The sequence below is a fragment of the Chiloscyllium punctatum genome, chromosome 10 (assembly GCF_047496795.1).
Source record: "Chiloscyllium punctatum isolate Juve2018m chromosome 10, sChiPun1.3, whole genome shotgun sequence".
NCBI lineage: Eukaryota > Metazoa > Chordata > Chondrichthyes > Orectolobiformes > Hemiscylliidae > Chiloscyllium > Chiloscyllium punctatum.
Genome location: NC_092748.1, coordinates 97,987,605 through 98,015,482, shown reverse-complemented (window position 1 = coordinate 98,015,482; position 27,878 = coordinate 97,987,605). Strand labels below are relative to the sequence as shown.

General features: G+C 41.4%; 1 protein-coding gene across 6 annotated transcripts in view; it reads right to left on the bottom strand.

The window, feature by feature from the left end:
• rif1 (replication timing regulatory factor 1) overlaps nt 1-20,899 on the bottom strand; it is a 94,939-nt gene extending 74,040 nt beyond the window's left edge. For all 6 annotated transcript variants that reach the window (XM_072579798.1, XM_072579801.1, XM_072579803.1 and 3 more), the window contains exons 1-6: nt 20,679-20,899; nt 15,186-15,314; nt 14,180-14,258; nt 9,970-10,066; nt 2,157-2,287; nt 564-655 (exon numbers count right to left, since the gene is read on the bottom strand). In XM_072579798.1, the coding sequence (XP_072435899.1) occupies nt 564-655; nt 2,157-2,287; nt 9,970-10,066; nt 14,180-14,258; nt 15,186-15,298 (512 nt within the window). In that variant the 5' untranslated portion in view covers nt 15,299-15,314; nt 20,679-20,899. The remainder of the gene's footprint in view (nt 1-563; nt 656-2,156; nt 2,288-9,969; nt 10,067-14,179; nt 14,259-15,185; nt 15,315-20,678) is intronic.
• Between the last annotated feature and the right edge of the window lie 6,979 nt (nt 20,900-27,878).

Sequence of the window (27,878 nt, the reverse complement as noted above, 5' to 3'; positions counted from 1 at the left end):
GCTCACTGAAGATGTTACGTAGTATGGTGATGAAACATCTGAAAACTAACCTTCCAGCTCAATGAGCAAACTTGCATCCATAACTTCAACCTGAGCTACAAATCTTCTCAAAACTTGCCAATCGTTAAATGTTCCTTGTCAAATACTACGTTCCCACCCCATTCAAAAAACACTGAATTCTTCTTTCTTGCAAAGTACCACTCCATCACCAACTTCCTGTACCTCTCCAAAGTCTTAGAAAATGTTGCAGGCTCCCAAATCTGTACCCACTCCTGCAATTCCATGTCAGTCTCTTCAATCTGGCTTCTAGCCCCACCTCAGTACTGAAACGCACTTGTTTGAAGTCTCATGACATTCTATCCCTTATTATTCTTCTCAATATACCCGCACCATACATAAACTAGATATCATCAAAAACTTGGCATATAGTAACTCAAGTTATTCCAAGTCTTATTCATTCATTACCTACTAAAGAATCCACCAAAAATAATACTTCCTTACTCTATGAAATCACGTTTTAAAATGCCAATTTTGTAACTAATTCTGCTTTGGTCCATGCTTACCTTATTATAAGATTTAAGGCTTCATGTTCAACAACCATTGACTGCTGATCTCTAGTTAATATTGTTTCCATTGCTGCAACTATATTTTGAACCTAACAGAAAAGCAAAACGTGAGCATTTTGGTAACTCATCAACACAAGCTTAAAATAAGCCTAAAAATAGTAGAAAGGTTAGGCTAAAATTGCCTTATTGTTTTAAAGTTGTACTGAATCAATAGTTCAAAATTATGTTTGGAGTTGCATGTATGCTACAAATTAGATACCGAACCAATTTTGACCAATTGATCAACTCACAGGCCACTAATTGAAAATTTTCAGGATTTTGTATGTTACTTGTGACATTTTCTAGTGGAAAAATTGAGTGATCTACTTTCTGGTTAAGTGAAGTTTGATCACATGCTGGCATGTGGATTTGAATTACATTTAATTCACCTTTCAGCTGGGCTGAAACATTTCAGGATTTAAGAATTACTTTATAAATCGTCACATTAATAAATGCAGCAGCCAGTTTACAGATGAAATCCCAGGTGTGTTAGTGGTGGAAAGCTCTGGTCAGAATATAGGTGAATACACTGTTCTTCTTCAAACTACCTTGAAAGGAAGCATGTGACTCTCAGAACATGAGTAATAGTGAAGCTTTTATATTTATAGCATTATAATTTGATTATACTTTAAATTGTTTAACCTATGAAAGAATTTACAAATTGGCCAATGCAGCAGAAAAGATTTGTCAAGAACTTTCAACAGTGGTAGCAAAACAAATCAAGGACTGCATCTGAATTGGACACTAGATATGGAGGCAGGGCAGAAGGAGGAAAATAACAAATTACACAATGGTATGAATGAGATTTCCCCCCCCGATATCTTATAACAGGGAATTGCAGAAATGTGGAAAACTCAAACAATTTAAATTCTACTTTTTCTTTAATATTAGTTATTTTCTACCAAAATTATACATGCAAAGATGGGGACACACCTTTCTAACTTATGCTCAACATTAATTTGGACTTCAGTATTGTTAGATCGTTTTCATGACTATTTATAACTTCCCATACCTTGGACAGTAGCCAAATGAAGCTTAAGTTTAATTGTTATATATTTACTGTCGGCATATGTTCATAAACTCAACTTCCACGAAGCTCAAGTACTGTAAATAACAATTTTCACTCAATCTTATTGAAATCTAAACAATTTTAGCCATTCCTTGGAAATTGACCTTCTAGAATTTCACAACTAATAGTTAAGCACTTCAAAAGGAACCCAAGCCTAGTATGAATAAGGTAGTTCCTTTTGCATCCTGACAAAGGTGGATTGGAAATATCATACCACACACATTTATATTAAAAAAAAAGTAAACTGTCACATGCAAACCTATAGAACATTAAGTCTGAATTATTAATGAAACATGGTATGCATAGCATTATAATCTGCTTTAGAGATTTGAAACAGATTATCCATCAAATTTAAAAGCTAAACCAAATTTGAACAATCATGTCTACTTGGGCCAGAAAAAGTTTGTGTCATTTAATATCCAGAGCACAAGACATATAAATACATGAGGTAAGAAACATCTGCTCATTTGCAGGAAACTCACCTCCTTCTCGACCACTTTGGTACAAAAATTTTGTTTTGATATAACCCACAGTGCTCTTGTACATGTGTTCTTATCAGCTGATTTGATTGCAATATCACAGAGTGTAACAATCAATTGCTTGGCTTCATGTTCTGCAAGTAAAATAAAGTCATTCTTAATTATATGGGAGGTCAACCCAAAAAGGTAATGACACTATTATGTATCAACATATTATAACATTCCCACAAGCCAGGGAACAGACTATCTTAAAACAGGTTTTAAATAGTTAGGCATTTTGTCATCATATATAGTATCTTTACCAGAGTCAATCATTCAAAGACACTAACAGGATTATTAGAAAATCAGGTATGACTAAAAGATGACCAACTAGACCACAGAATTAGTTTTTATAAAAAGGATTTTTAAAGTGAAGAGAAGAGATAGAAAAATGTAAGCAGAGTATTCCAGAATTTGAAGTCTAGCCAACTGAAGGCACAGCCAATGGTGGAACAATTAAAATTGGGAACTCGTAAGACCAAAATTAGAACAGTCCAAATATCACAGATTGAGAGGTTGGAGGAGACTTTAGAGACAGGGAGGATCAAGTGAAAGGAGGAGTGCAAAAATAAAGACAAGAATTTTGAGAATCACGATACTGTTGACAAGGAGGCAATGTAGATCAGCAAGCAGAGTTGTGAATGGTACTTCATGCAAACTAGGAAAACTGGCACTGTATCAGAGGATAGAATGTGGGAGACAAGACGGAAGTGTGTAGGAATAGTCAAGACAAGGTAATGAAGGAATGACTGTGATAGATGAGTGAAGTTATGAGCAAAGTTGGGCAAAATAATGGTGGTAGAAACAAGCAATCTTCCTGAAGACTGGATGCTCTTGGAAGCTCATCTCAGAGTTAAGTTTACCAAAAAGGATGCAAATAGACTGGCTTGAACTTAACAGATGCTGCACTAAAAGACAGATTCCAAGCTAAGGAAAAGCATTTGGAGCAGCGTCAAGATACAATACAATAGAAAACTACATATTATTAAATATTGGGAAGACTGCACTGAAGCAAATTTCTGTCATCCAGTATAAGATGGCAGATGAGCAGTCTAACTATTTAGCAACAATACAAGAATCAAAAGATGGTCATGTTAGAACTGGGAGATGGTGTGAGAAAATTAATGGTGTGCTTTTGAATGATGTTGCTCAGGCCTAGCATGTAGCTAAAAATGTGGGAGCGGTTCAGGGAATAATCTCTGGGGAACACCAAATGTAATGGTGAGGGAGCATAAAGAGAAGCCATTCTTATCTAAATGGTTCTAGTCAAAGTGAAACCAACTGAACTACCCAAATCAACAAGAAAGAGACTAGAGCACCAGGTCAAACCTGTCAGTTGCTAAAGGCAATTCAAGAAGAATGAGGAAGGAAAGATGGCCTCAGTCTCCTAAGATGCCATTTGTGACTTTGAAAACGTCTCTTCTGGCTCCGTAGGAGTGGAAACCTAACTGGATGGATTTAAACATGGAGTAGCAGGAACGATGGACACCAATAAGGCAGGTTACAGCTAGGATAATAGACACTGTCTCTCCCCTGGAGGGGTGGGAGTCCTACACTAGCGGGCATAGGTTAAGGGGAGAAGGGAAAGATTTTAAAAAGGCACCCAAGGGAAAACATTTCCATGCAGACTGTGCTGCATGTATGGAATGGAGACTGGCAGGAGGCTGGAAGGGCACAGCAAGGCAGGAAGCATCAGAAGGTGCAGAAGTCAATATTTCAGGTGTAACCCTACTTCAGGGCTGAGGGTCAGTGTGGGGGGAGCTGCAGATAAAGGTGGGTGGCAGGGGCAGGGTTGCGAAGTGAGGATAGGTGAAGACAGGGAGAGGGTACAACCTGATTGGTCAACGGAAGGAATGAATCTTGTTGGTGGCAGGGAGTAGTGGAAGGGACAGAGGGGGGACGGGCTGGGAAGGAAGGTTATTTGAAATTGGAGAACTCAAAGTTGAGCCCTCCGGACTGTAGGCTGCCCAGGCGGGAGATGAGGTGATGTTCCTCCAAATTGTGATGCAGTTCATTGTGACAATGGTGGTGGCCAAGGATGGTCACGTCGAAAATGGAGTGGGAAGGGGAATTAAAAATGGGTGGTGACTGGAAGGTCCGGTCAGCCACAATGGGCCCGGCTGAGATGCTCGGCGAACCATTCCCTAAGTTAACCGTTGTGGCAATGGAGGAGGCCAAGGATGGTCATACCTACTTTGCCTGTCTACTTTGGATTCCAGCATCTGCAAGCTTTTTTTGATTCTAAGCATGTATGGAATGAGCTAACAGAGGAAGTGGTGAAGGCTGGTAGAATAACAACATTTTGAAAAGGCATCTGGATAGGTATATGAATAAGAAGGGTTTGCAGAGACATAGGCCAAATGCTGGCTAATGGGCCTAAATTAATTTAAGATATCTGGTCAGCATGGATGATTTTGACTGAAGGGTCTGTTTCTGTGCTGTACAACTTTGAGGAAAGGAAGGTTGAAGATTACTTCTGAACTGTGGTTTGCAAGACAAAAAGGTTTTTTTTTTAAAAAAAGAGGTGTAATGACAGCATATTTAAAGGAAAGGGACAACAAATCAAGAGAAGAACAGTATTGGCTAACATGGGACCAGAAGAGAAACCAGAACAGTCAAACATTCAGCGCAATTAGTAATGTGGGAAAAAATTGAGAGTTTGTGAATTACGTTGCTGCAGCAGGAGGAGGAGGAGAAACTAGAGAGAAACTAGATAATGTTTGTGCTTAAGTCTAGTCCAAGAGGAGCACAACAGAAAATTTGGCCAGCTCAGTCCATGCAAGCAAACAATATGATAACGTCAGTGCATCAGATAATTTAGTTTTCTGTATTTTATAGTGAGCATTGCAAAGGAAAAGACAAGTCAAAACATTTTGTCTTGTGCTTACTAGGGCAATTTGCAAGAATGGTTTTCCTTGTAAATTTGCCAATGTTTACACTATATGGAGAAATGAGTGCTCAATAGTTGGGAAGTGAATTCTGCTTGGTCGAGGCATTATCGTGGAGAATGCATTAGTAATGATGATATAATCAGGCTCATGTAAATGTTAAACAGGCACGTTGACCTCCAGACTTCCTCTCAGCCATTTTTGGAGTTGACTCGGGTGCAGTGCATGCATGTATTTGTTCATTCGGGAATGCTTGGCCTCATTCCTGATGAAGGGCTTTTGCCTGAAACGTCTATTCTCCTGCTCCTCGGATGCTGCCTGATCTGCTGTGCTTTTCCAGCACCACATTCTCTACTCTGATTTCCAGCATCTGCAGTCCTCACTTTCACTTGTATGTTTGTTCAACCTGTAAAGAACAGTGTCAAGATGACGGTGGTGCTGGAAAAGCACAGCAGGTCAGGTAGCATCCAAGGAAAAGAAAAATCGACATTTCGGTTGATTTACTTGCTCCTTGGATGCTGCCTGATGTGCTGTGCTTTTCCAGCACCACTCCAATCTTGACTCTAATCTCCAGCATCTGCAGTACCGACTTCCACCCTGTGGAGAACAGAGCCTTGTGTACGAATAGTTTCCAGTACACACAGGTGTATCTTTGCAAGCCCAACTGACAATCCTAGATTGGGTCACCAACTGGAAACCCACATCTAATGTTGGGATACTGTTGCAAATTTTGCAAGGATGAGCTGATTCCACCTTGTTTGTTGCTAACAATCAAAGGGATATGCTGTTTGATACAATCCACCAGTCTTTAGAATGTACAGCCTACTTATAGACAATAGACAATAGATGCAGGAGTAGGCCATTCTGCCCTTCGAGCCTGCACCGCCATTCAATATGATCATGGCTGATCATTCCTAATCAGTATCCTGTTCCAGCCTTATCTCCATACCCCTTGACTCCACTATCTTTAAGAGCTCTATTCAATTCTTTCTTAAAAGAATCCAGAGACTGGGCCTCCACTGCCCTCTGGGGCAGAGCATTCCACACAGCCACCACTCTCTTGGTGAAGTAGTTTCTCCTCATCTCTGTCCTAAATGGTCTACCCCGTATTTTTAAGTTGTGTCCTCTGGTTCGGCACTCCCCCATCAACGGAAATATGTTCCCTCCTGCCAGAGTGTCCAGTCCTTTCATAATCCTATACGTTTCAATCAGATCCCCTCTCAGTCTTCTAAACTCAAGGGTATACAAGCCCAGTCGCTTCAGTCTTTCCGTGTAAGGCAATCCTGCCATTCCAGGAATTGACCTCGTGAACCTACGCTGCACTCCCTCAATAGCCAGAATGTCTTTCCACAAATTTGGAGACCAGAACTGTACACAGTACTCCAGGTGTGGTCTCACCAGGGCCCTGTACAGCTGCAGAAGCACCTCTTTGCTTCTATACTCAATCCCTCTTGTTATGAAGGCCAGCATGCTATTAGCCTTCTTCACGACCTGCTGTACCTGCATGCTTGCCTTCATTGACTGGTGGATAAGAACACCCAGATCTCTCTGAACAGCCCCTTTACCTAATTTGATACCATTGAGGTAGTAATCTGCCTTCCTGTTCTTGCCACCAAAGTGGATAACCAGACATTTATCCACATTAAACTGCATCTGCCATGCATCTGCCCACTCACCTAACTTGTCCAGGTCACCCTGTAATCCCCTAATATCCTCATCACATTTCACCCTACCACCTAGCATTATATCTGGCATTACATCAGCGTTGAAATTCATATGCCCCAATATGAATGCACAATGGGCAAAATACATTTTAGTCTAGTGGCTGCATCCTGTTTATGGTGAACATGGCTTAGATTAGATTACTTACAGTGTGGAAACAGGCCTTTCGGCCCAACAAATCCACACCAACCCTCCGAAGAGCAACCCACCTAGACCCATTCCCTAACATTTACCCCTTCACCTAAGACTATGGGCAATTTAGCATGGCCAATTCACGTAATCTGCACATTTTTGGACTGTGGGAGGAAACTGGAGCACTCTGAGGAAACCCATGCAGAGAATGTGCAAACTCCACACAGACACGTTGCCTGAGGCGGGAATTGAACCCAGGTCTCTGGCGCTGTGAGGCAGCAGTGCTAACCACTGTGCCACCGTGCCGCCCATTAGCTTGTGCCGCTACTGCAAATAAAGTAGTGTCAAACAGCTAGTTTCACCTGTTGCTCAGAACTTTGTAATACTTTACCCTTCATCTTAAGTTAGATTGGGTAGACTTAGACCTTTGGAGCCCAGAGTGACTTCCTTAGGATCATTCTTGACTTTACAAATGGATTAGTAGGAACTAACATACTAATATTTGGTCTCTTGAACCGACTCAGACATTTAATAGAATGATGGCAGATATGTCTCTGTTTTGAATTTCATTTTATCATCTACTCCAATAATCTTTAATTCCCTTAACAAGAATCTACCTCTTCATTAAATACTTTTGGGGTACTTGTTTCTGCCACCTTCGGAGTTAGAGTAGAGAAGATTAAGAGATGACCTTATTGAAGTGTTCAAAATTATGAACTGTTTCCACTAGTTGGTATATCTGTAATGAGGGATCATGATTTCAAGACTGCCAGCAAGAGAATTAAGAATGAGAGGAGAAACTTCTTTACTCAATTATTAGGATTTGAAATGTACTACCTGGGAAAGTGTTGCAGGTGGATTCTACGGGAAATTCCAGAGGAGCTTGGATATATATTTGCAAGTGATGAATTAGAGGGCAACATAAAGACTTAGGACTGGAGAATGGGATTGGCAAGGCAGCTCTTTTGGGAGACGATACAGATACGGTGGGTTGAATGACTTCCTTCTGTACTGCAAAACTCTGACTCTACTTACTCACACTAGTTTTATGCCAGCCAAATAATCAATATTACCCTCCATGCCACGAGCTTTCAAATTTTCAATAATTTTTTGTATAACACTTTATCAAATGCCTTCTGAAAATCCATGTATTGCATGTTTATGCTTCCTCTTTACATAAGCATGGGGAACTCCTTCAAAGAGTTCATGTGACCGGATCAGGATATCTATTAGCCTGCATGAAGCCTTTATGTCCTTTGTTCCAGTGTCAAGCATGCACAATACAAAAATGGTAAGGGATTTCTTTTCAAGGCTACAATAATGGAATCAAACACAGAGTCTCAATGTGTATACTGATCACTGGGAGCAGGATTACAGTGACAATATGAGAGAACTCCCAGCTGATTCCTCAAATGTGCTAACTGAGGAAAAGGATCATTTGACTGGTCCATTTTGAAGGTGAATTTGAGCACAGCATATAGCACATTAAGACGTGAGGAAACTCTGTGGTTTAAAATACACTCAATGTGTACACAGATCAGATTTATGAGAGGCAGAATTTCAGCGTAATTCCAAGAACATTTCTCATGGCATCCAACAAAGATGTTTGAAAGAGTAGGGCTCAGTGGGGATACCACAGCAGCTCCATCTACATAAGTCATACAGCTATACAACATGGAAACAGATCCTTCAGTCCAACTTGTCCATTCCGACTAGATATCCTAAATTAATCGAGTCTCATTTGCCAGCGTTTAGCCCATACTCCTCTAAATTCTATGTATTCATACATCCATTAAGAAGCTTTTTAGATGTTGTAATTGTACCAGCCTCCACCACTTCCTTTGTCAGAGCACTCAGTGTTAAAATGTTGCCCCTTAGATCCCTTTTAAATCTTTCACCTCTCACCTTATGGCCTCTAGTTGTGGACTCCCCTGCCCTGGGAAATACCTTGGCCAATCACCCTATTCTAAAATCACGAGGGGCATGAAAGTTCTAAAGGTCACCTCTTAACCTCCAGGGAAAACAGCCCCAGGCTATTCAGCATTGCACAATAGCTCAAACCCTCCAAACCTGGCAACATGCTTGTAAGTCTTTTCTGAACCCTTTCAAGTTTCACAACATCCTTCCTATAGCAGGGAGACCAGAATCGAATGCAGTATTCCAAAATCAGCCTAACTAATATCCTGTACAGCTGCATCATGGCCTCCCAACTCAATGCGCTGACCAATAAAGGCAAGCATACTAATGCCTTCTTCACTATTCTGTCTCCTGCAACTTCACTATCAAGAAACTATGAATCGGCACTCCAAGGTCTGGCCATATGGTGTCATTAAAACTGGACTCAAATGCAAGGAATTGCTGAGTTAATTCAATGAATACTAACTCAAGACAATGATGGCACATCTAGATTGCCATGATATAATGCTACAGTGACGTGGGCTTCCTTGAGTGGCACATTGATGAATGGGCTAGCCATGTCAAATGATCAAATGAATACTGCAGGGCTATCTATATGCAAGTATAATCGCAAATGTGAAGAAATCCCTTGCTTCACAAGCCAAAAACTTGCTCAAAACTGGTTGCAGTAATTCACCCAACCATTTGGCCTGCTCATGTTGTCTCGAACTGGTCACAAAAGAAATATGATTTTTGTGTGGGCTGTCCAAGATACACACATGCAGATGCAATGAGCCACAAGGACAAACTCTACCATATACATCAGTGGGCTCAGTAAATATCTTGTTTTAATGTTCCATGGCAATGCCTCCATCAGAGCCTAATTGCCAACCAATCAGAACTCTTTCCATACAGTACATATGTTGATTTCCCCTTGAAACAGTACTTTTTTGCAAATTGTCCAAAAGAGTTAAAGACAAAATGTTTGACAAACTACATCTCTTTACAGCAATACTCAAGTATTGTACTACGAAGTGACTAAAATTAGTAATTACTTTCACATGTTCAGTACATAAAAATATATAGCTGAAGTTTTATAATGACTTTAAGTGCATAAAGACAATTTCTATTAACTGTACCTGACAATCCAGCACTAATATTATTGTGGAAAACACAGAATCCCAAGGCCTGTAGTGCTGCGTTACAAAGTTCTGAATCCGAATTTGAAACGTGAGTCTTGATGGAAAGAAAAGAGACGTGAAGAGGAAAATTTCAACAACCCAGAAAGTTTTTACTTACTAACTATATGTAATTGATAAAAGCAGCTTTTATAACAGAACAATAATATCAGCAATAAAGGTCTCTTTTAAAGATAAAAGGATAGAAGGAGATAGAATAGATGTTCTCTATTCAGGGTTTATAGAGTTTGACAATAAAATGCTAGTTAGATTCATAGAGATAAGTATATAAAATTTTGCTTTTCAAAATTCTCCCATGTCATTTTTGAGTGAAGGTGCATTAATTCTCATTTTGACTGTACAATTGTTGTTAAATCACAATCAACAGCAAATAAAGCCATTTGGTAGAGTTAACAATGTTGGCGAGAGGAGAGAAGAGGTGGAGTACCTTATGAAGGCCAACTCAAAAGCGAGTTTTCTAAAAACAGTACAGCAAAGGAACAGGCCCTTTGGCCACTGTGTCTATGCTGACCACAATACCATTCTAAACTGAGCTCATCTGCCTACACATGGTCTGTATCCCTCTGTTCCCTGTGTGCTCATTTGTCTGTCCAGGCATCCACCATCCTCTGGACAAAAAATAAATTTGCCTACATATTACCTTTAAACTTTACTCATCTCACCTTAAACCTGTGTCCCCTAGTATTTAGATTTCCACAGGGAATACAACTCCACTATCTATGCTTCTCATAATTCTACATCGGTCTATCAGGTTTCCTCCCCCTCTAATGACACTAGTGAAAACAATTAAGCTTGTCCAACATCTCTTTATTGCGAATACACTCCAATCTAGACAACATCCTGGTAAACCTCTTTTGCATCCTCTTCAAAGCCTCTACAATCTTTCCTATAGTGTGGCAACCAGAGTGGTGCACAATACTCCAAATATGGCCTAAAGTTTTGCACAGCAGCAAAATGACTTGCCAATTTTTATAGGCAAAGCAAGGCAAGCATGCTGTATTTCCTTATCAACTTGTGTTGCTACTTCCAAGGAGCTATGGACTAGCCTCCCCAAGATCCCTCCGCATATCAATGATCCAAAGGGTCCTGACATTTACTGTATATTTTCCTCTTGCATTTGACTTCCTAAAATGCCTCACCTCACACTTCTCTGGATTAAGCTTCATCTGTCATTTGTCCACCCATCTTTCCAACTGATCTATATCCTGCTGTACTCTGACAACATTCCTCATGAACCTCAACTTCACCAATTTTCAGTTTGTCTTCAAACTTATCAGCTAATCTACATTCTCCTCCAACTCTTTTACAAATATAAGAGGCCCCAGCATTGATCCTCGAGGAGCACCAATGGTTACAGACCTCCAGCCAGATCACCACCACTCCACAATACCCTGTCTTCTTTGACCAAGCCAATTTTGTACCCATTATTTTCCAAATGCAAACAAATCCTGTCTTGAAAACCTTCTCTAATAATTTATCTATCATTGATGCTCACTGCATACAATAATAATCCAAGACCATCTTACTGTCCTTTTAAAACAAACTAACATGAGTAAATATTCTCCAGTCTTCCAGAGATCTCATCTGTGACAAAAGAGGATACAAAGATCTCTGGTGAGGCCCTAGCAATATCCTCCCTTGCCTCCCTCAATATCCTGGGATAAATCCCATCAGGCCCTGGTGACCTACTGACCTTAATGTTTTTCAAGATACCTAATAACTCCTCCTTCTTAATATCGACATGCCTTAGAACATCAAGATACCCCTACCTAAATCTTATCATCCATGTCCTCCTTCTTGGTGAATACCAATGCAAAGAACTCATTAAGGACCTTACCCCATTACCCCACTCCTTTGGCTCCATAGATAAGTTTCTTCTTTTGTCCTCGCATGGATCTACTCTTTCCCGAGCTACCTGCTTGCTCCTAATGCATATATAATATGTCTTGGGATTCTCCATAATCCTACTTGCAGAGGACATTTCATGGTCCATTTTAGTCCACCTAATTCCTTGTTTAAAGTTTCTTCTTGCTTCTTTTGTATTCCAAGAGATTTCATTTTCCCATATGCTTCCTCTTCCTTTCTGACTGAACTTTAATATCTCTCAGAGTTCCTAAATCTTGCCATCGTTATCTTTCGTCTTCAAAGGAACATACTGGTCCTGAATTCTGACTAACTCACTATTAAAAGACTCCATCAGACGCAGGTTTGCCCTCAAACAGCTGATCCCAATTTAATCTCTTCAGTTCCTGCCTCATTGTTTAAAAAAGTCTTCCCCCAATTTAGCACTTGCACTGAAGAACCATTCTTAACCTTCTTCATAACTATCTAAAATTTACCGAATTTAGATCACTGTTCCCAGAATGCTTCTCCACTGATGACCTGGTCAGACTCATTCCCCAATACAAGGTTATTAAGACCCTTTCCCAAGTTGAACGATGTACAGATTCTGCCTCGTCTCAACCCCTGGCACTAGGGGAACCCTAGTCAAAACTGGACAAGTTTAAAGAGAATCATCCACTACACCAACCCTGTGACTTTTACATCTCTTCATGATCTGCTTACATATCAATTCATCTTCCTCCTGCTTGCTATTCTGATTTCTATAATATAACCACAAAGTGATTGCATCTTTCTTATTCCTGAGTTCTAGCCATATGGCCTTGTTGGATGAGCCCAAGACGTCCTCTTTTAAATGGAGCTATGACATTCCTCTTAATCAGTAATGCAACACCTCACTAATTTTACATTTCTCTCTCACCTGAAATATCTAAACCCTGGAATGTTGAGCTGCCAGTCCTGCCCTTCTCTCAGCTAAGTTTTTGTAATGACTATATCATCATAGTTCCATATGTAAATCCATGCTCTAAGCTTATCTGCCTCACCTTTTTATATTTCCCACATTGAAATTAATATACTTCAGACTGCCTGCTGTGTTCATTAACTTGGTCCTGCCTGTTTTTCCAGTTAGACTTACTTAACATCTATATTCTCCTCAATCCCTTCACATGCTGACCTACTGCTCTGGTTCTCACCTGTAACACTGCTTCAAGAACAGCTCAAAAGAAAATTTTGAACATTTTATGTATTATATGTAACAATAGATTTACAATGAATTTCTGAAAAAAAGAGTTGACCTGAGAGAACTATAATATGTAAATATTGAATAGACCAGACATGCCCATAATAAAAACAAGCAAACATTCTATGACAGGCAATTTAAATATTTATTATCTGTCCTGTTAACAATTGACAACTGAATCTCAACATGAAAATAAAATCAAATTTTAAAATATGCCACCCTGAACTAGATTTTCTAATATATATTGGTTCACAAACAAAATATTTCTACTGGTCAACACACAAAACATCACGTTTCTCAGATGTCAGATTGTTACTGTTATACATACTTTTCAAACTATTTAAGATCCATTCAAAAATGTAACATGGAGTGACATCTCAGAACATAACAGAAAAAGCCATTACATATCAAAGTAGTCTCAAAGATACAATATTATACCTCTCAATTGGTTTTGTTCCTAAATATTCACCCAGACCCCGCCAGAACTGAATAGCAGATTTGAAAAGGACAATATTCTTGCTGTATTTTTAGGAATTTAGAAACAGTTACAACTTCATAGAACTATCCTGTTCTGGTGACACACCCCACTAACAGTAGCAGGCAATAACTTTTTTTTAAAACTTTGAACCACATAAATAAAGCAGTCAAAATCCCTGTGTAAAAAGCTTTTCCAAACAACTTTAAAATTCTATCAGCAAGAGGAATATTAATTGTTTAGTTCTTCCCAAGCTCTCAAAGGTGCTGTTCCATCTAGTCACCAGAAGGCAATTAAATATAGTCTGGTGATTGTTCTCCCTAGAAAAGTGCCTTTCCACAAGGTACCTTCACTCAGAATAGCACGACAAATCCAGAAATAAGTGACTGACCGTGAACATCTTATGGTCATAATTTAAGAGACAGAGTGCAAATCATGACCTTGACAAGATAGCAAGAAAGGTACTCTCCAAATAAAATGTTAATACACATTTGACAGAATACAGCTTCCACAATTTCATCACGAACAAATAATGAGAAACTAATATTGCTCTGATCGTTTCACTGGTGTGTATTGGGGTGAAAATAACTTACTTTGAACACTCCACAGATGCGAGGAAACTGTTTGCCAACTGCAGTTGCAAATTCTTTCCCATCCTCTCCACTCAGACGGCTGAAATACAGAATAGATACAACCAGTTAATTAACATTTACAAGTGTGGTTTAGATTTGAAAACTGTATATATATTTTCAATTTGAATCAGCACCCATATGATATTTGCATATCCAGCATCACCTTTGTAGATCATCAGAAATCATTCCCATCAAATCTATGTTGCAATTCCTCAATGTCCAAACTTATTTGCTTTCGACTATTTGGACTCAAAGGAAAGACGTGATCACTAACTGAAGTAAACTCTAAACCAAAAGGCAATATGTTTTCCTTTCAAACAGAAATTTGCAATATAAAGCCTTTCTGCGAGGCATACTTTGCTTTGGGGATGGGTAAAACTTAACCTTAAATATATTCCTTTTAATATAATTTTGTCATTGCAGAATTAATTTTAGTGAATGAACTCACAAGTCTGCAACCGTTGCCACCCAAAAGCCAAGGAAGGGAGATGGATGAATCACCACCACTTGAAAGTTTAATTTACAAACCCATCCTGATTGGAACCATATCATTCCTTCAGTGTCACTGGGTCAAAATCCTGGAACTTCCTTCCTAACAGTCCTATTAATATACCAACACCATACGGATTGCAGTGGTTCTGGAAGCTGTTTGCTGCTACTTTCAAGTGCCATCATGAACGAGTAATAAATGTGGTCTAGTCAGCACATCTATATCCAGTGAAAGAATAACAGCGTGACTTGGTTGTTAACTGGCTGAAAAATTAAAATGCCCCCCATATATACCATTATTTTAGCAACGAAACAATTAATGTGATACTCTTATAAATTCTTTCCACCTCAAAGAAACTGGTGAAAACACAGCAAATTATTTGCATAAGAAATTCTGTATACCATTTCTTCTAAATGTGCTGAGTAAGGCAGCAATGAGCCTATTACTTAATATTGCTGAATTGTTTTATATACTGACCTGGCAATTGTAAGGTAAGCATCCACTTGCTCCGTGGATGAAACAGATAAATCTTCTAAGATTTCCAACAGCGGTAGTAAGCCAGAAACTACTGGGTGAGCAGCAGCCATCATTCTTGTGCTTGCAATTCTGCCAGGTTAGAGGTAAAAATGGGCACTGATTAATCAATCATCTTCTTATAAATACATCTGAAAATTTTCTATTTTCCGCATGCAGAATTTCAATGCCACAGTCCAATTACACTTTTCTAACTTCAGCCCTAAAAAGAACAAATTTCAGTTAATCCTGATAAACTTTACTTAAAACAATTTAAATTTACGCATCTTATGTACAATTAACAAATCATTCTATAGCTATGCAACTTGAAGACAGCAAGAACTGCAGATGATGAAAGGCAGAGTCACTATAGCTATGCAACTTGAAGGCAGAGTCAACAGATGTGAAGGTGGGGAAAAGTCCACCAGGTCAGACAGCATCGAAATAGCAGTAAAGTCAACATTTCAGATCAAAACCCTTCATCAGGGCTGAGGAGGGTGCGAGAGCCCGATACTTCTGGGCTTCATTTTGAAGGTATGTAAAACATTTCAAAATTAAAACTTTCACTGGTCATTAACATACATGAGCATAACATGATTCTTGAAGGAGCATGAACAAACAGTCAATCAGGAAGACTGATTTGAATCTGAGGAAGCTGCAAAGTTAAAGTCACCTCAATAGCAGTCACTTCTTAACTTTACCCAGGGTTAACTAAATAAACTCAGAATCTATACTTTAAAACATCTCCGACACACTTCAAATAATGGGTCATTTGAAGTAGCAGTGAAAAGATCAACATTTTGATTCTACAAAGCGTAAGAGTAAAGAAACTTGCAATAGATATGCACAAGACAATGATAAAGCCACTGCTGGCTGTAACTTTTTGTTGTTGATAGGCCATGGAGTACTCTGCTTAGTTTCATGATAAAGTTATCATGAGGTACTTGGAACTATAAACTGTTAACAGAAAAGGTTAAAAGAAGGTTTTTAGTTGCTTATAAACTTACAAAGAATTTAGTAAACAAGAAAACAGAATTTATTTCTGTTTTGGATTTAATGACTAGAGCTTATCAACCTAAAAATGAAAGTTGAGAGCAAGGATTAGTAATAGTGTATTCCCAACAGTTAGTTTAGTTGAATATTTGAGGCACAAATTTCATTCTTCAAAAGATAACATTTAATCTTCTCGATAGAAAATAGATTTTAAAAGCTTTCCTTTCATATCCAACAGTATTTGACAAGAAAGAAAAGATAGATAATGACTTGCAGAGAAAGAATAATGACTTCAAAAAAAGAACATGATGGTGGATCTTGACTGTGTCACTAGAGCCAGCAGAGCTAAAGAGGAACAAATTGTTTCCTTAAACTGTGAATTCCCAGGTAATTTGACGATCTGATTTTTCCCTTTCATAAAGCTTTCAAATAGCATTCTAGTGGACTTTCACCTTAAACCACTACAGTCTTTATGGTGCTTTTCCAGTGCTGCCAAGCAGAAAATTATAGCGACACATTAACAGAAGAATGACAACACATGACTACAGGAATGGTGCAGGAAGGAGGGTTTCAGATACCTGGATAATTTGGGCTCATTCTGGGGTAGGTGGAACCTCTACAAACAAGACAGTCTACAACTGAACCAGAAGGGTTGAAACTCAGCATGTCAGACACTCTTTGTCCACAAAAAGAGTGTAAGTGTCAAGTTCAATATGACTGTTATTTAGAACCAATTCCTCAGGGGAAATCGATAGGAGCCATGCTTGTGGCACTGCAGTGATTCATTAACTCGGAAGGAGAGGAAGAAGAAAGGAGGAGAATAGTGATAGGGGACTCATTCATTCATTCATTTGTGGAGCAGACAGGCAGATGGCATGTTGCCTCCCTGCTGACATGGTCTGTATTGGTCCTAATGACTTAGGTAGGGAGATGACCAAGGTGACAGTGGGGGAGCACTTTGGGGCCAGCGACCATAATTCTATTCGTTTTAAAATAGTGATGGAAAAGGATGGACCAGATCTAAAAGTTGAAGTTCTAAATTGGAGAAAGGCCAATTTGGACGGCATTAGGCAAGAACTTTCAAAAGCTGATTGGATGCAGATGTTCACAGGTAAGGGGACAACAGGAAAATGGGAAGCCTTCAGGAATGAGATAATAAGAATCCAGAGAAAGTATATTCCTGTCAGGGTGAAAGGAAAGGCTGGTAGCTATAGGGAATGCTGGATGACTAAAGAAATTGAGGATACTGGATTAGTGGTGCTGGAAGAGCACAGCAGTTCAGGCAGCATCCAACGAGCAGCGAAATCGATGTTGAAGGGCTTTTGCCCGAAACGTCGATTTCGCTGCTCGTTGGATGCTGCCTGAACTGCTGTGCTCTTCCAGCACCACTAATCCAGTATTTGCTTTCCAGCATCTGCAGTCATTGTTTTCACCTAAAGAAATTGAGGGTTTGGTTAAGAAAAAGAAGGAAGCATATGTCAGGTATAGACAGGATAGATCGAGTGAATCCTTAGAAGAGTATAAAAAAAGTAGGAGTGTACTCAAGAGGGAAATCAGGAGGGCAAAAAGGGGACATGAGATAGCTTTGGCAAAAAGAATTAAGGAGAATCCAAAGGGTTTTTACAAATATATTAAGGACAAAAGGGTAACTAGGGAGAGACTAGGGCCCCTCAAAGATCAGCAAGGCGGCCTTTGCGTGGAGCCACAGAAAATGGGGGAGATACTAAATGAATATTTTGCATCAGTATTTACTGTGGAAAAAGATATGGAAGATATAGACTGTAGGGAAATGGATGGTGACATCTTGCAAAATGTCCATATTACTGAGGAGGTGTCTTGAAACGGTTAAAGATGAAAAAATCCCCAGGACCTGATCAGGTGTACCCGAGAACTCTGTGGGAAGCGAGAGAAGTGATTGCTGGGCCTCTTGCTGAGATATTTGTATCATCGATAGTCACAGGGGAGGTGCCAGAAGACTGGAGATTGGCAAACATGGTGCCACTGTTTAAGAAGGGTGGTAAGGACAAGCCAGGGAACTATAGACCAGTGAGCCTGATGTCGGTGGTGGGCAAGTTGTTGAAGGGCACAGGATGTACATGTATTTGGAAAGGCAAAGATTGATTAGGAGTAGTCAACATGGCTTTGTGCATGGGAAATCATGTGTCATTAACTTGATTGAGTTTTTTGAAGAAGTAACAAAGAAGGTTGATGAGGGCAGAGCAGTAGATGGAATCTAGCTGGACTTCAGTAAGGCGTTTGACAAGGTTCCCCATGGGAGACTGATTAGCAAGGTTAGATCTCATGGAACACAAGAAGAACTAGCCATTTGGATACAGAACTGGCTCAAAGGTAGAAAACAGAGGGTGCTGGGGAGGGTTGTCTTTCAGTCTGGAGGCTTGTGACCAATGGAGTGCCACCAGGATCCGTGCTGGGCCCTCTACTTTTTGGCATTTACATAAGTGATTTGGCTGCGAACATAAGAGGTATAGTTAGTAAGTTTGCAGATGACACCAAAATTGCACGTGTAGTGGACAGCGATTACAACAGGATCTTGACCAGATGGGCCAATGGGCTGAGAAGTGGCAGATGGAGTTTAATTCAGATAAATGAGAGGTGCTGCATTTTGGGAAAGCAAATCTTAGCAGGACTTATACACTTAATGGTAAGGTCCTAGGGAGTGTTGCTGAACAAAGAGACCTTGGAGGGCAGGTTCATAGCTCCTTGAAAGTGCAGTCGCAGATAGATAGGATAGTGAAGAAGGCGTTTGGTATACTTTCCTTTTTTGGTCAGAGTATTGAGTACAGGAGTTGGGATGTCATGTTGCGGCTGTACAGGACATTGGTTAGGCCACTGTTGGAATATTGTGCCCAATTCTGGTCTCCTTCCTATCGGAAAGATCTTGTGAAACTTGTAAATCTTTTCTGAACCTTTTGAAGGATGTTGCCAGGGTTGGAGGATCTGAGCTACAGGGAGAGGCTGAACAGGCTGGGGCTGTTTTCCCTGGAGCGTCGGAGACTGAGGGGTGACCTTATAGAGGTTTACAAAATTATGAAGGGCATGGATAGGATAAATAGGCAAAGTCTTTTCCCTGGGGTCGGGGAGTCCAGAACTAGAGGGCATAGGTTTAGGGTGAGAGGGAAAAGACATAAAAGGGACCTAAGTGGCAACTTTTTCACGCAGAGGGTGGTACGTGTATGAATGAGCTGCCAGAGGATGTGGTGAAGGCTGGTACAATTGCAACATTTAAGAGGCATTTGGATGGGTATATGAATAGGAAGGGTTTGGAGGGATATGGGCTGGGTGCTGGCAGGTGGGACTAGATTGGGTTGGGATATCTGGTCAGCATGGACGGGTTGGACCAAAGGGTCTGTTTCCATGCTGTACATCTCTATGACTCTGTGGTCTTGAAACAAATTAAGGAGCTAGGTAGAAAGTTACCAAGCCAGACCTCAACTATAGCAATTTCTGGAGTACTCCCAGTGCCTGATACAAGTGAGAAAAGAGCTAAGAAGAAAAAGGAGATGGATTTATGACCGGAAGGAATCTAGATTCCTGCTCCTTGGATGCTGCCTGACCTGCTGCGCTTTTCCAGCAACACATTTTCAGCTCCGATCTCCAGCATCTGCAGTCCTCACTTTCTCCTGGGACAGTAGGACTGGTTTTGAAGAAGAAGGCACCAATACAAGCTGGAACAGAGCTCCTTGCAGGCTGTTTTGCTAGTGCTTTAAAAGGTTTTAAAGTAACTTCACAGAAGTGTGGGAACCAAGGGAGAGAAAATCAGGTTTCACAAATCACACATACAACTGGTACTCGCATAGACAACAGCAAGTTTGTAAGTGAAGTCAAAATAAGGAAGAAAAAAAATGAGTCTAAATGAGGGTTTCTGTGCACAAATGTAAATAATGATGGGGCGTTTCAGGCGTTGATTGCCATCGGAACTTTGGTGCTGTGATGGTAACAGATCTGGCTCAAGGAAAGCGAAGACTTGATGCTAAACATTCCTAGGAAATATTCAGGTCCGGAGTTGGGGGGGGGGGGAAAAGAGGTCAAGGCTGGGGTGTTGGTGGGGGGGGAAGAAGATCAGGGCCGGGGTGTTGGTGGGGGAGGGAACAAGGTCAGGGCCGGGGTGTTGGGGAGGGGGGGGGTGTTGGTGGAAGGTCAGGGCCGGGGGGGGGTGGTTGGGGTGAGGTCAGGGCCGGGGTGTTGGGGAGGGGGGGGTGTTGGTGGAAGGTCAGGGCCGGGGGGGGGGTGGTTGGGGTGAGGTCAGGGCCGGGGTGTTGGGGAGGGGGGGGTGTTGGTGGAAGGTCAGGGCCGGGGGGGGGGGGGTGGTTGGGGTGAGGTCAGGGCCGGGGTGTTGGGGGGGGGGGGGGGGGGGGGGAGAAAGAGGTCAGGGCCGGGGTAGAGGATACGGCGGGGAAGGCGTGCGGACAGAACGGTCTCCCTCTCTCTCTAGCACACACTCACCGCCGAGCTGGCCTCCTCTATCCAGACATCGCCCGCTTCGTACAGTCCGTCAGGACGATCGGTCGCTGGAGCCACCGTCACCGCCTCACCGTTTCTCCCCTCCCGCTGTCGCCTGAAGGAATGTTCGCGAACACTCCGCACTGCCCGAGACAAGCCGCTCGCGCGAACCCGCGGGAAAGAAAAATACTCGCGCCAAAGAGAGCGGGCAGCCTGGGTAACGACCTTTCACCCCAGCAACCATCACCGCCTCCCCACCCCCAAAGAACAAATACGTTTGAAATAAAGAGGGAAGAAAAATAAAATCCAACCACACACGGGTAGAGGTTGCGTCTCGGGTTAAAGCGAAATTTAAAATATAAAAGAAATTATACAATCGCTCAGTAAGAGTTGGATGGAAAGTTGACCATTTGTTGGCGCGCATGCGCCTAGTTGTGCACTCAGTCTCTCTCTGTGTGTGTGTGTGTGTGTATTCCAGAGCTTGGGAACCGGCTGCTGGACTGAGATGTCATTAGACTAGTGATTCAGAACCCGAACTCTAACCTGAAGTTAATGTTGTGGGAAACCAAAAACAGAAATTGCTGGAAGGAACCCTGCCATCACAATGAGGAAGAAACAACTATTTGAGTCTGGTAGGACTCTTAGAGTCGTAGAGATGAACAGCACAAAAACAGACCCTTCTGTCCAACCGTCCATGCTGACGACATATCCCAAATCAATCTAGTCCAACCTGCCAGCATGGCCCATATCCATTAAACCCTTCCTATTCAAATACCCAAGTAAATGCCTCTTAAATGTTGCAACTGTACCAGCCTCCACCACTTCCTCTGGGAGCTCATTCCATACCTTTGCATGAAAACATTGCCCCTTAGGTCTCTTTTATATCTTTCCCCTTTCACCCTAAACCTGTGCCCTCTAGTTCTGGACAACCCAATCCCAGGGAAAAGTCCATGTCTATTTATCCTATCCATGTCCCTCATGATTTTATAAACCTTTATAAAGTCACCCCTCAGCCCCCTCACATGCCAGGGAAAACAGCCCCAGCCTATTCAACCTCTCCCTATAGCTTAAATCCTCCAACCCTGGTAACATCCTTGTAAATCTTTTCTGAACCCTTTCAAGTTTCACAACATCTTTCCAATACGAAGGAGACCAGAATTGCACACAATATTCCAACAATGGCCTAACCAATGTCCTCAATATTCTGACCAATAAAGGAAAGCATACCACAAGTAATCTAATCTAATCAAACGCCTTCTTCACTATCCTATTTACCTGCAACTCCACTTTCAAGGAGCTATGAACCGACACTCCAAGGTCTCTTTGTTCAGCAACACTCCCGAGGACCTGACTATTAACTGTATAAGTCCTGCTAAGATTTGCTTTGCCAAAATGCAGCACCTCACATTTATCTAAATTAAACTCCATCTGCCACTTCTCAGCCCATTGGCCCATCTGATCAAGATCCTGTTGTAATCTGAAGTAACCTTCTTCGCTGTCCACTACACCTCCAATTTTGGTGTCATCTGCAAACTTACTAACTATACCTCTTATGCTCACATCCAAATAATTTATATAAATGATGAAAAGTAGTGGACCCAGCACTGATCCTTGTGGCACTCCACTGGTCACAAACCTCCAGCCTGAAAAGCAAACCTCCACCACCACCCTCTGTCTCCTACCTTTGAGTCAGTTCCATATCCAAATTAGTGAGTTCTCCCTGTATTCAATGAGATTTAACCTTGCTCACCGGTCTCCCATGGGGAACCTTGTTGAACGCCTTACTGAAGTCCATGTAGACCATATCTACCACTCTGCTCTCATCAATCCTCTTTGTTACTTCTTCAAAACACTCAAGTTTGTGAGACATGATTTCCCACACATAAAGCCATGTTGACTATCCCTAATCAGTCCTTGCCTTTCCAAATACATGTACATCCTGTCCCTCAGGATTCCCTCCAACAACTTGCCCACCACCGACGTCAGGCTCACTGGTCTATTGTTCCCTGGCTTGATCTTACCACCTTTCTTAAACAGTGGCACCACGTTAGCCAACCTCCAGTCTTCCAGCACCTCACCTGTGACTATCGAAGATACAAATATCTCAGTAAGAGGCCCAGCAGTCACTTCTCTAGCTTCCCATAGAGTTCATGGGAACACCTGATCAGGTCCTGGGGATTTATTCACTATTATGCATTTCAAGACATCCAGCACTTCCTCCTGTGTAATATGGATATTTTTCAAGATGTCACCATCTATTTCCCTACATTCTATATCTTCCATGTCCTTTTCCACAGTAAGTATTGATACAAAATATTCGTTTAGTATTTGCCCCATCTCCTGCGGCACCATACAAAGGCCGCCTTGCTGATCTTTGAGGGGCTCTATTCTCTCCCTAGCTACCCTTTTATCCTTAATATATTTGCAAAAACCCTTTGGATTCTCCTTGACTCTATTTCCCCCCTTTGTCCCCCTTATGCCCTCCTGATTTCTCTCTTAAGTATACTCCTACTTCCTTTGTACTCTTCTAAGGATTCACTCGATCTATCTTGTCTATACCTGACATATGCTTCCTTCTTTTTCTTAAACAAACATTCAAATACTTTAGTCATCCAGCATTCCCTATGCCTACCAGCCTTTCCTTTCACCCTAACAGGAATAAACTTTCTCTGGGCTCTCGTTATCTCATTCCTGAAGGCTTCCCATTTTCCAGCCATCCCTTTACCTGCGAACATCTGCATCCAATCAGCTTTTAAAAGTTCTTGCCTAATACCATCAAAATTAGCCTTCCTCCAATTTAGAACTTCAACTTTTAGATCTGGTCAATCCTTTTCCAGCACTATTTTAAAACGAATAGAATTATGGTCGCTGGCCCCAAAGTGCTCCCCCACTGACACCTCAGTCACCTGCCCTGCCTTTTTCCCAAGAGTCGGTCAAGTTTTGCACCTTCTCTAGTAGGTACATCCGCGTACTGAATCAGAAAATTGTCTTGTACACACTTAACAGATTCCTCTCCATCTAAACATTTAACACTATGGCAGTCCCAGTCTATGTCTGGAAAGTTAAAATCCCCTACTGTAACCACCCTATTATTCTTACAGATAACTGAGATTTCCTTACAAGTTTGCTTCTCAATTTCCCTCTGACTTTTAGGGGGTTTATTATACAATCCCAATAGGGTGATCATCCCTTTCTTATTTCTCAGTTCCACCCAAATAACTTCCCTGAATGTATTTCCGGGAATATCCTTGCTAAGTACAGCTGTAATGCTATCCCTTATCAAAAAGGCTACTCCCCCATCTCTCTTACCTCCCTTTCTGTCCTTCCTTTAGCATTTGTATCCTGGAACATTAAGCTGCCAGTCATGTCCATCCCTGAGCCACGTTTCTGTAATTGCTATGATATCGTAGTCCCATGTTCCTAACCATGCCTTAAGTTCATCTACCTTCCCTGTTTGGCCTCCTGCATTGAAATAACTGCAGTTTAGTTTATCAGTCCTACCTTGGTCTCTGCTTTGTCTTTGCCTGCCCAGATTGTTTGACTCACCTTTGTTCTCAACTGTACCAGTCTCAGATTGAAATCTTTCCTCACTATGTCCCTGGGTCCCATCCCCCAACCTTACTAGTTTAAATCTTCCCGATCAGCTCGAGCAAATCTCCTTGCCAGTATTTTAGTCCCCTTCCAATTTAGGTGCAATCCGTCCTTCTTGTACAAGTCACTTCTACCCCAAAACAGCTTCCATTGATCCAAAAATGTGAATCCTTCTCCTGTACACCAGCTCCTCAGCCATGCACTCATCTGCCCTCACTAGCTTGTAGCACCGGGAGTAATCCAGATATTATGACTATCAGGACCTCTTTTGTAAAATTCCTGCCTAACACTCTGTAATCTTCCTTCAGAATGTCAACCTTTTCCCTTCCTTTGTCATTGGTTCCAATGTGTACAATGACCTCCTGCTGATCCCTCTCCCCCTTGAGAACATTCTGCACCCTCTCTGAGATATCCTTCATCCTGGTACCAGGGAAGCAATACAACATTCTGATTTTTCACTGCTGACCGCAGAAACATCTGTCTGTACCTTGGACTGGAGAGTCCCCTAACACAATCGATCGCTTGCAACCCGATGTACCTCTTATTACACCAGAGCCAGTCTCAATACCAGAAATTTGGCTGTTTGTGCTACGTATTGCTGAGTGTCCATCATCCCCTACATTTTCCATACTTGCTTGAAATGGGGATAGCCACAGAAGACTCCTGTAATACCAACCTACCTCTCTTACCTTTCCTGGAGTTAACCCATCTGTGTGACCATATCTGAGACATTCCTCCCTCCCTATAACTGCCATCCATTACATCCCCATTCTCTTGTAAATTCCTCATTGCCTCTAACTGCCTCTCCAACCAATCTATTCGATCTGATAGGATTTGCAACGAATAGCATTTATAATCCTCAGTAACCCGTAAACCCCCCTTAAACTCCCACATCCGACAAGAAGAGCATATCACTCCACTAAGGGTCATTTTTGCTTCTTTCAATCTACAGACCCAGAAAATAGCACTGTCTTATTCCTCTACTAAACACTGCTCCAGGTTAAATTAATATGTATGGCTTATATTTTAAGTTTAATCAAGAGACATAGCTCAGTAAAACATATAATCAAGAAAGAACCCACTCTACTCACTACTACAGACTTATTTTAAGGCAGCACTTCAAATCCACTTATCTGCCTCTGTGCTGTGACCTTTCCCAAACAGGTTCTTCCAAGGTCAGTTGTGAATTTCACTTTTTTTAAATTTTCCGAGATGCACTCCGATGTCCAGCGATACATGAATTCAACAGCAAAGGCAATGTGGGTTTCTTTCTCGCTCTCTCTCCTGCACTGACCTCACCATGTACTTCCTTTGTTCTTCTCCCTTTTATAACTGCTGTTGTTTTGTTTTTTTCCTCCAAAGCTACAAAACAATGCAACAGCATATAAAACAGTAGTTGTTGCTCCTGGAATTCAAGGAAATCACCTTCAACACCTAAAACACCTCAAAGAAGGAGCTGCTGTTACAGCCAGAAATGTTTCCCGTCCTCCATCTTGGATTATCCAGAATCCTGTCTTCAGAACTCATTTTCTGGGGAGCACTAGGTTAAATCCCATCCATGGCGGATGGTGAAATTTGAACGGCTCATGTGGTGCAGCGGTAATGCCTCTACCTCTGAATCTAGAGGAACCAGCATCAAGTCCCACCTGCATAATGACATCTTCAAACAGGTCCATTGGAAAATAGCTTGTTCTGAAGCCCTTCATGGCCCAGCGAATGCTGGGCATTGGGAAATTAATTTGCTTTCCTTTTGTTCCTGTATTTGTGCAGGGACTTGCTTTCTCAGGAATGTGATGGAATACTCCCCATTTTGCCTGGGCGACTGCAGTTCCAACAACACCCGAAGCTTGACACCATCCTGAACAAAGCAATCCACTTGATTGGCGACCACAAACATCCAGTCCCACTACCAGTGATGCTCAGTAGCAGCAGTGTGTACTATCTCCAAGGTGCACTGTAGAAAATTGCCAAAGATCCTGAGACAGCAGCTTCCATACCAATGACCACATCTATTTAGAAGGACAAAGACACCAAATAGATGCATACACCACCACCTGCAAGTTCCTCTTCAAGCTAATCACCATCATGATTTGGACATATATCACCTTTGCTTCATTGTCATTGGGTCAAATTCCTGGAATTCCCTTCTTAATAACATTGTGGATCTACCAACAGCACATAAACTCCAACAGTTGAAGAAGGCAGCTAACTACTACCTTCTCAAGGACAACTAGGAGTGGGAATAAATGCTAGTCAGGCAGGTACATACAAATCACTTAAGACATTGAGCAACAGAGTGAATTCCCATTTATCGCTCTACCCCCTTGGCTCACAAGCCTCATTCCTGACGAAGGGCTTATGCCCAAAATGTCGATTCTTCTGCTCCTTGGGTGCAGACTGACCTGCTGCGCTTTTCCAGCATCACACTCTCAATTCTGATCTCCAGCATTTGCAGTCTTCACTTCCTCCTGGAGTGAATTCCCTGTCAGCAGTTATTTGGTCTTTCTGAAGGCTTTTGATAAAGTCCCTCATGAGAGTATGAGATACAGGATCTTACATACTGATGACCAAAGTTCAAGCTCAGCATGGCATTTGAAGCAAATGATTGCCCCACTTAGGACATTGAGCAGCATAGTCTAGAATAAAATACCGGTATTATAATTAAGATAGGACTAGTGATATTCCTCCAGGATTAGTGTTATAGCCCTCAACTGTTCATCTTATCAAGGAACAAGACTAAGCCACTTGGCCCTTTGAGCTGCTTTGCCACTCAATAAGATCATGGCTGATCTGATTTTAACTTCAACCCTGCATTTCTGTATATCCCTGAAAATCTTTAGCCCTTGGTAATCAAGAAGCTCTCTACATCTGCCTTAAAGATATTTAAATATTCTACATCCATTGCCATTTGAGGAAGGGAATGCCAAAGATTCAAACATCTAAGAGAAAAAAAACAATTCTTCCTTATCTCTTTTAAATAAGGGTGCACCCTTATTTCTAAACTATGATCCCTAGCTAAAGAAAGTAGTTAAACAGACTAACTTAATGCCTGACTGAATGTGAACAATCAGTTATTAAAATTATTTTAAAATGGATTTGCAGTCAGGAAAGAAAATTGTTGTTTTAATGATTAGTATCTACGGTATTTGCCACATCTATGTGGGATGAATTTACTGCAGCAAGTTTAAATGTACAATCATACATAGACTAGGTAACTACATTGCAGAATACCTACACTCTGTTGGCAAAAAAGGTTCTGAGCTTCCAGCTGCCTGCCTCTTCAACACACAATCCTATTCCTTGGCCTACATCTCTGTCTCAGACTTGCTACTGTGCTCCAGTGAAGCTCAGTGCAAGCTGGAAGAACAGTATTAGGGATGAGCTGGCAAGATGGATACAGAACTGGCTTCGTCAATGGAGACAGTGGGTAGCGGTAGTGGGATGCTTTTCGGAATAGAGGGCCAGGACTGGTGTTGTTCCACAGGGATCTATGCTGGGACCACTGCTGTTTATGACCTACATAAATGATTTGGAGGAAAGCATAGCTGGTCTAATTAGTAAGTTCGAGGATGATAAAATGATTGGTAGAGTTGCAGATAGGTATAGATCAGT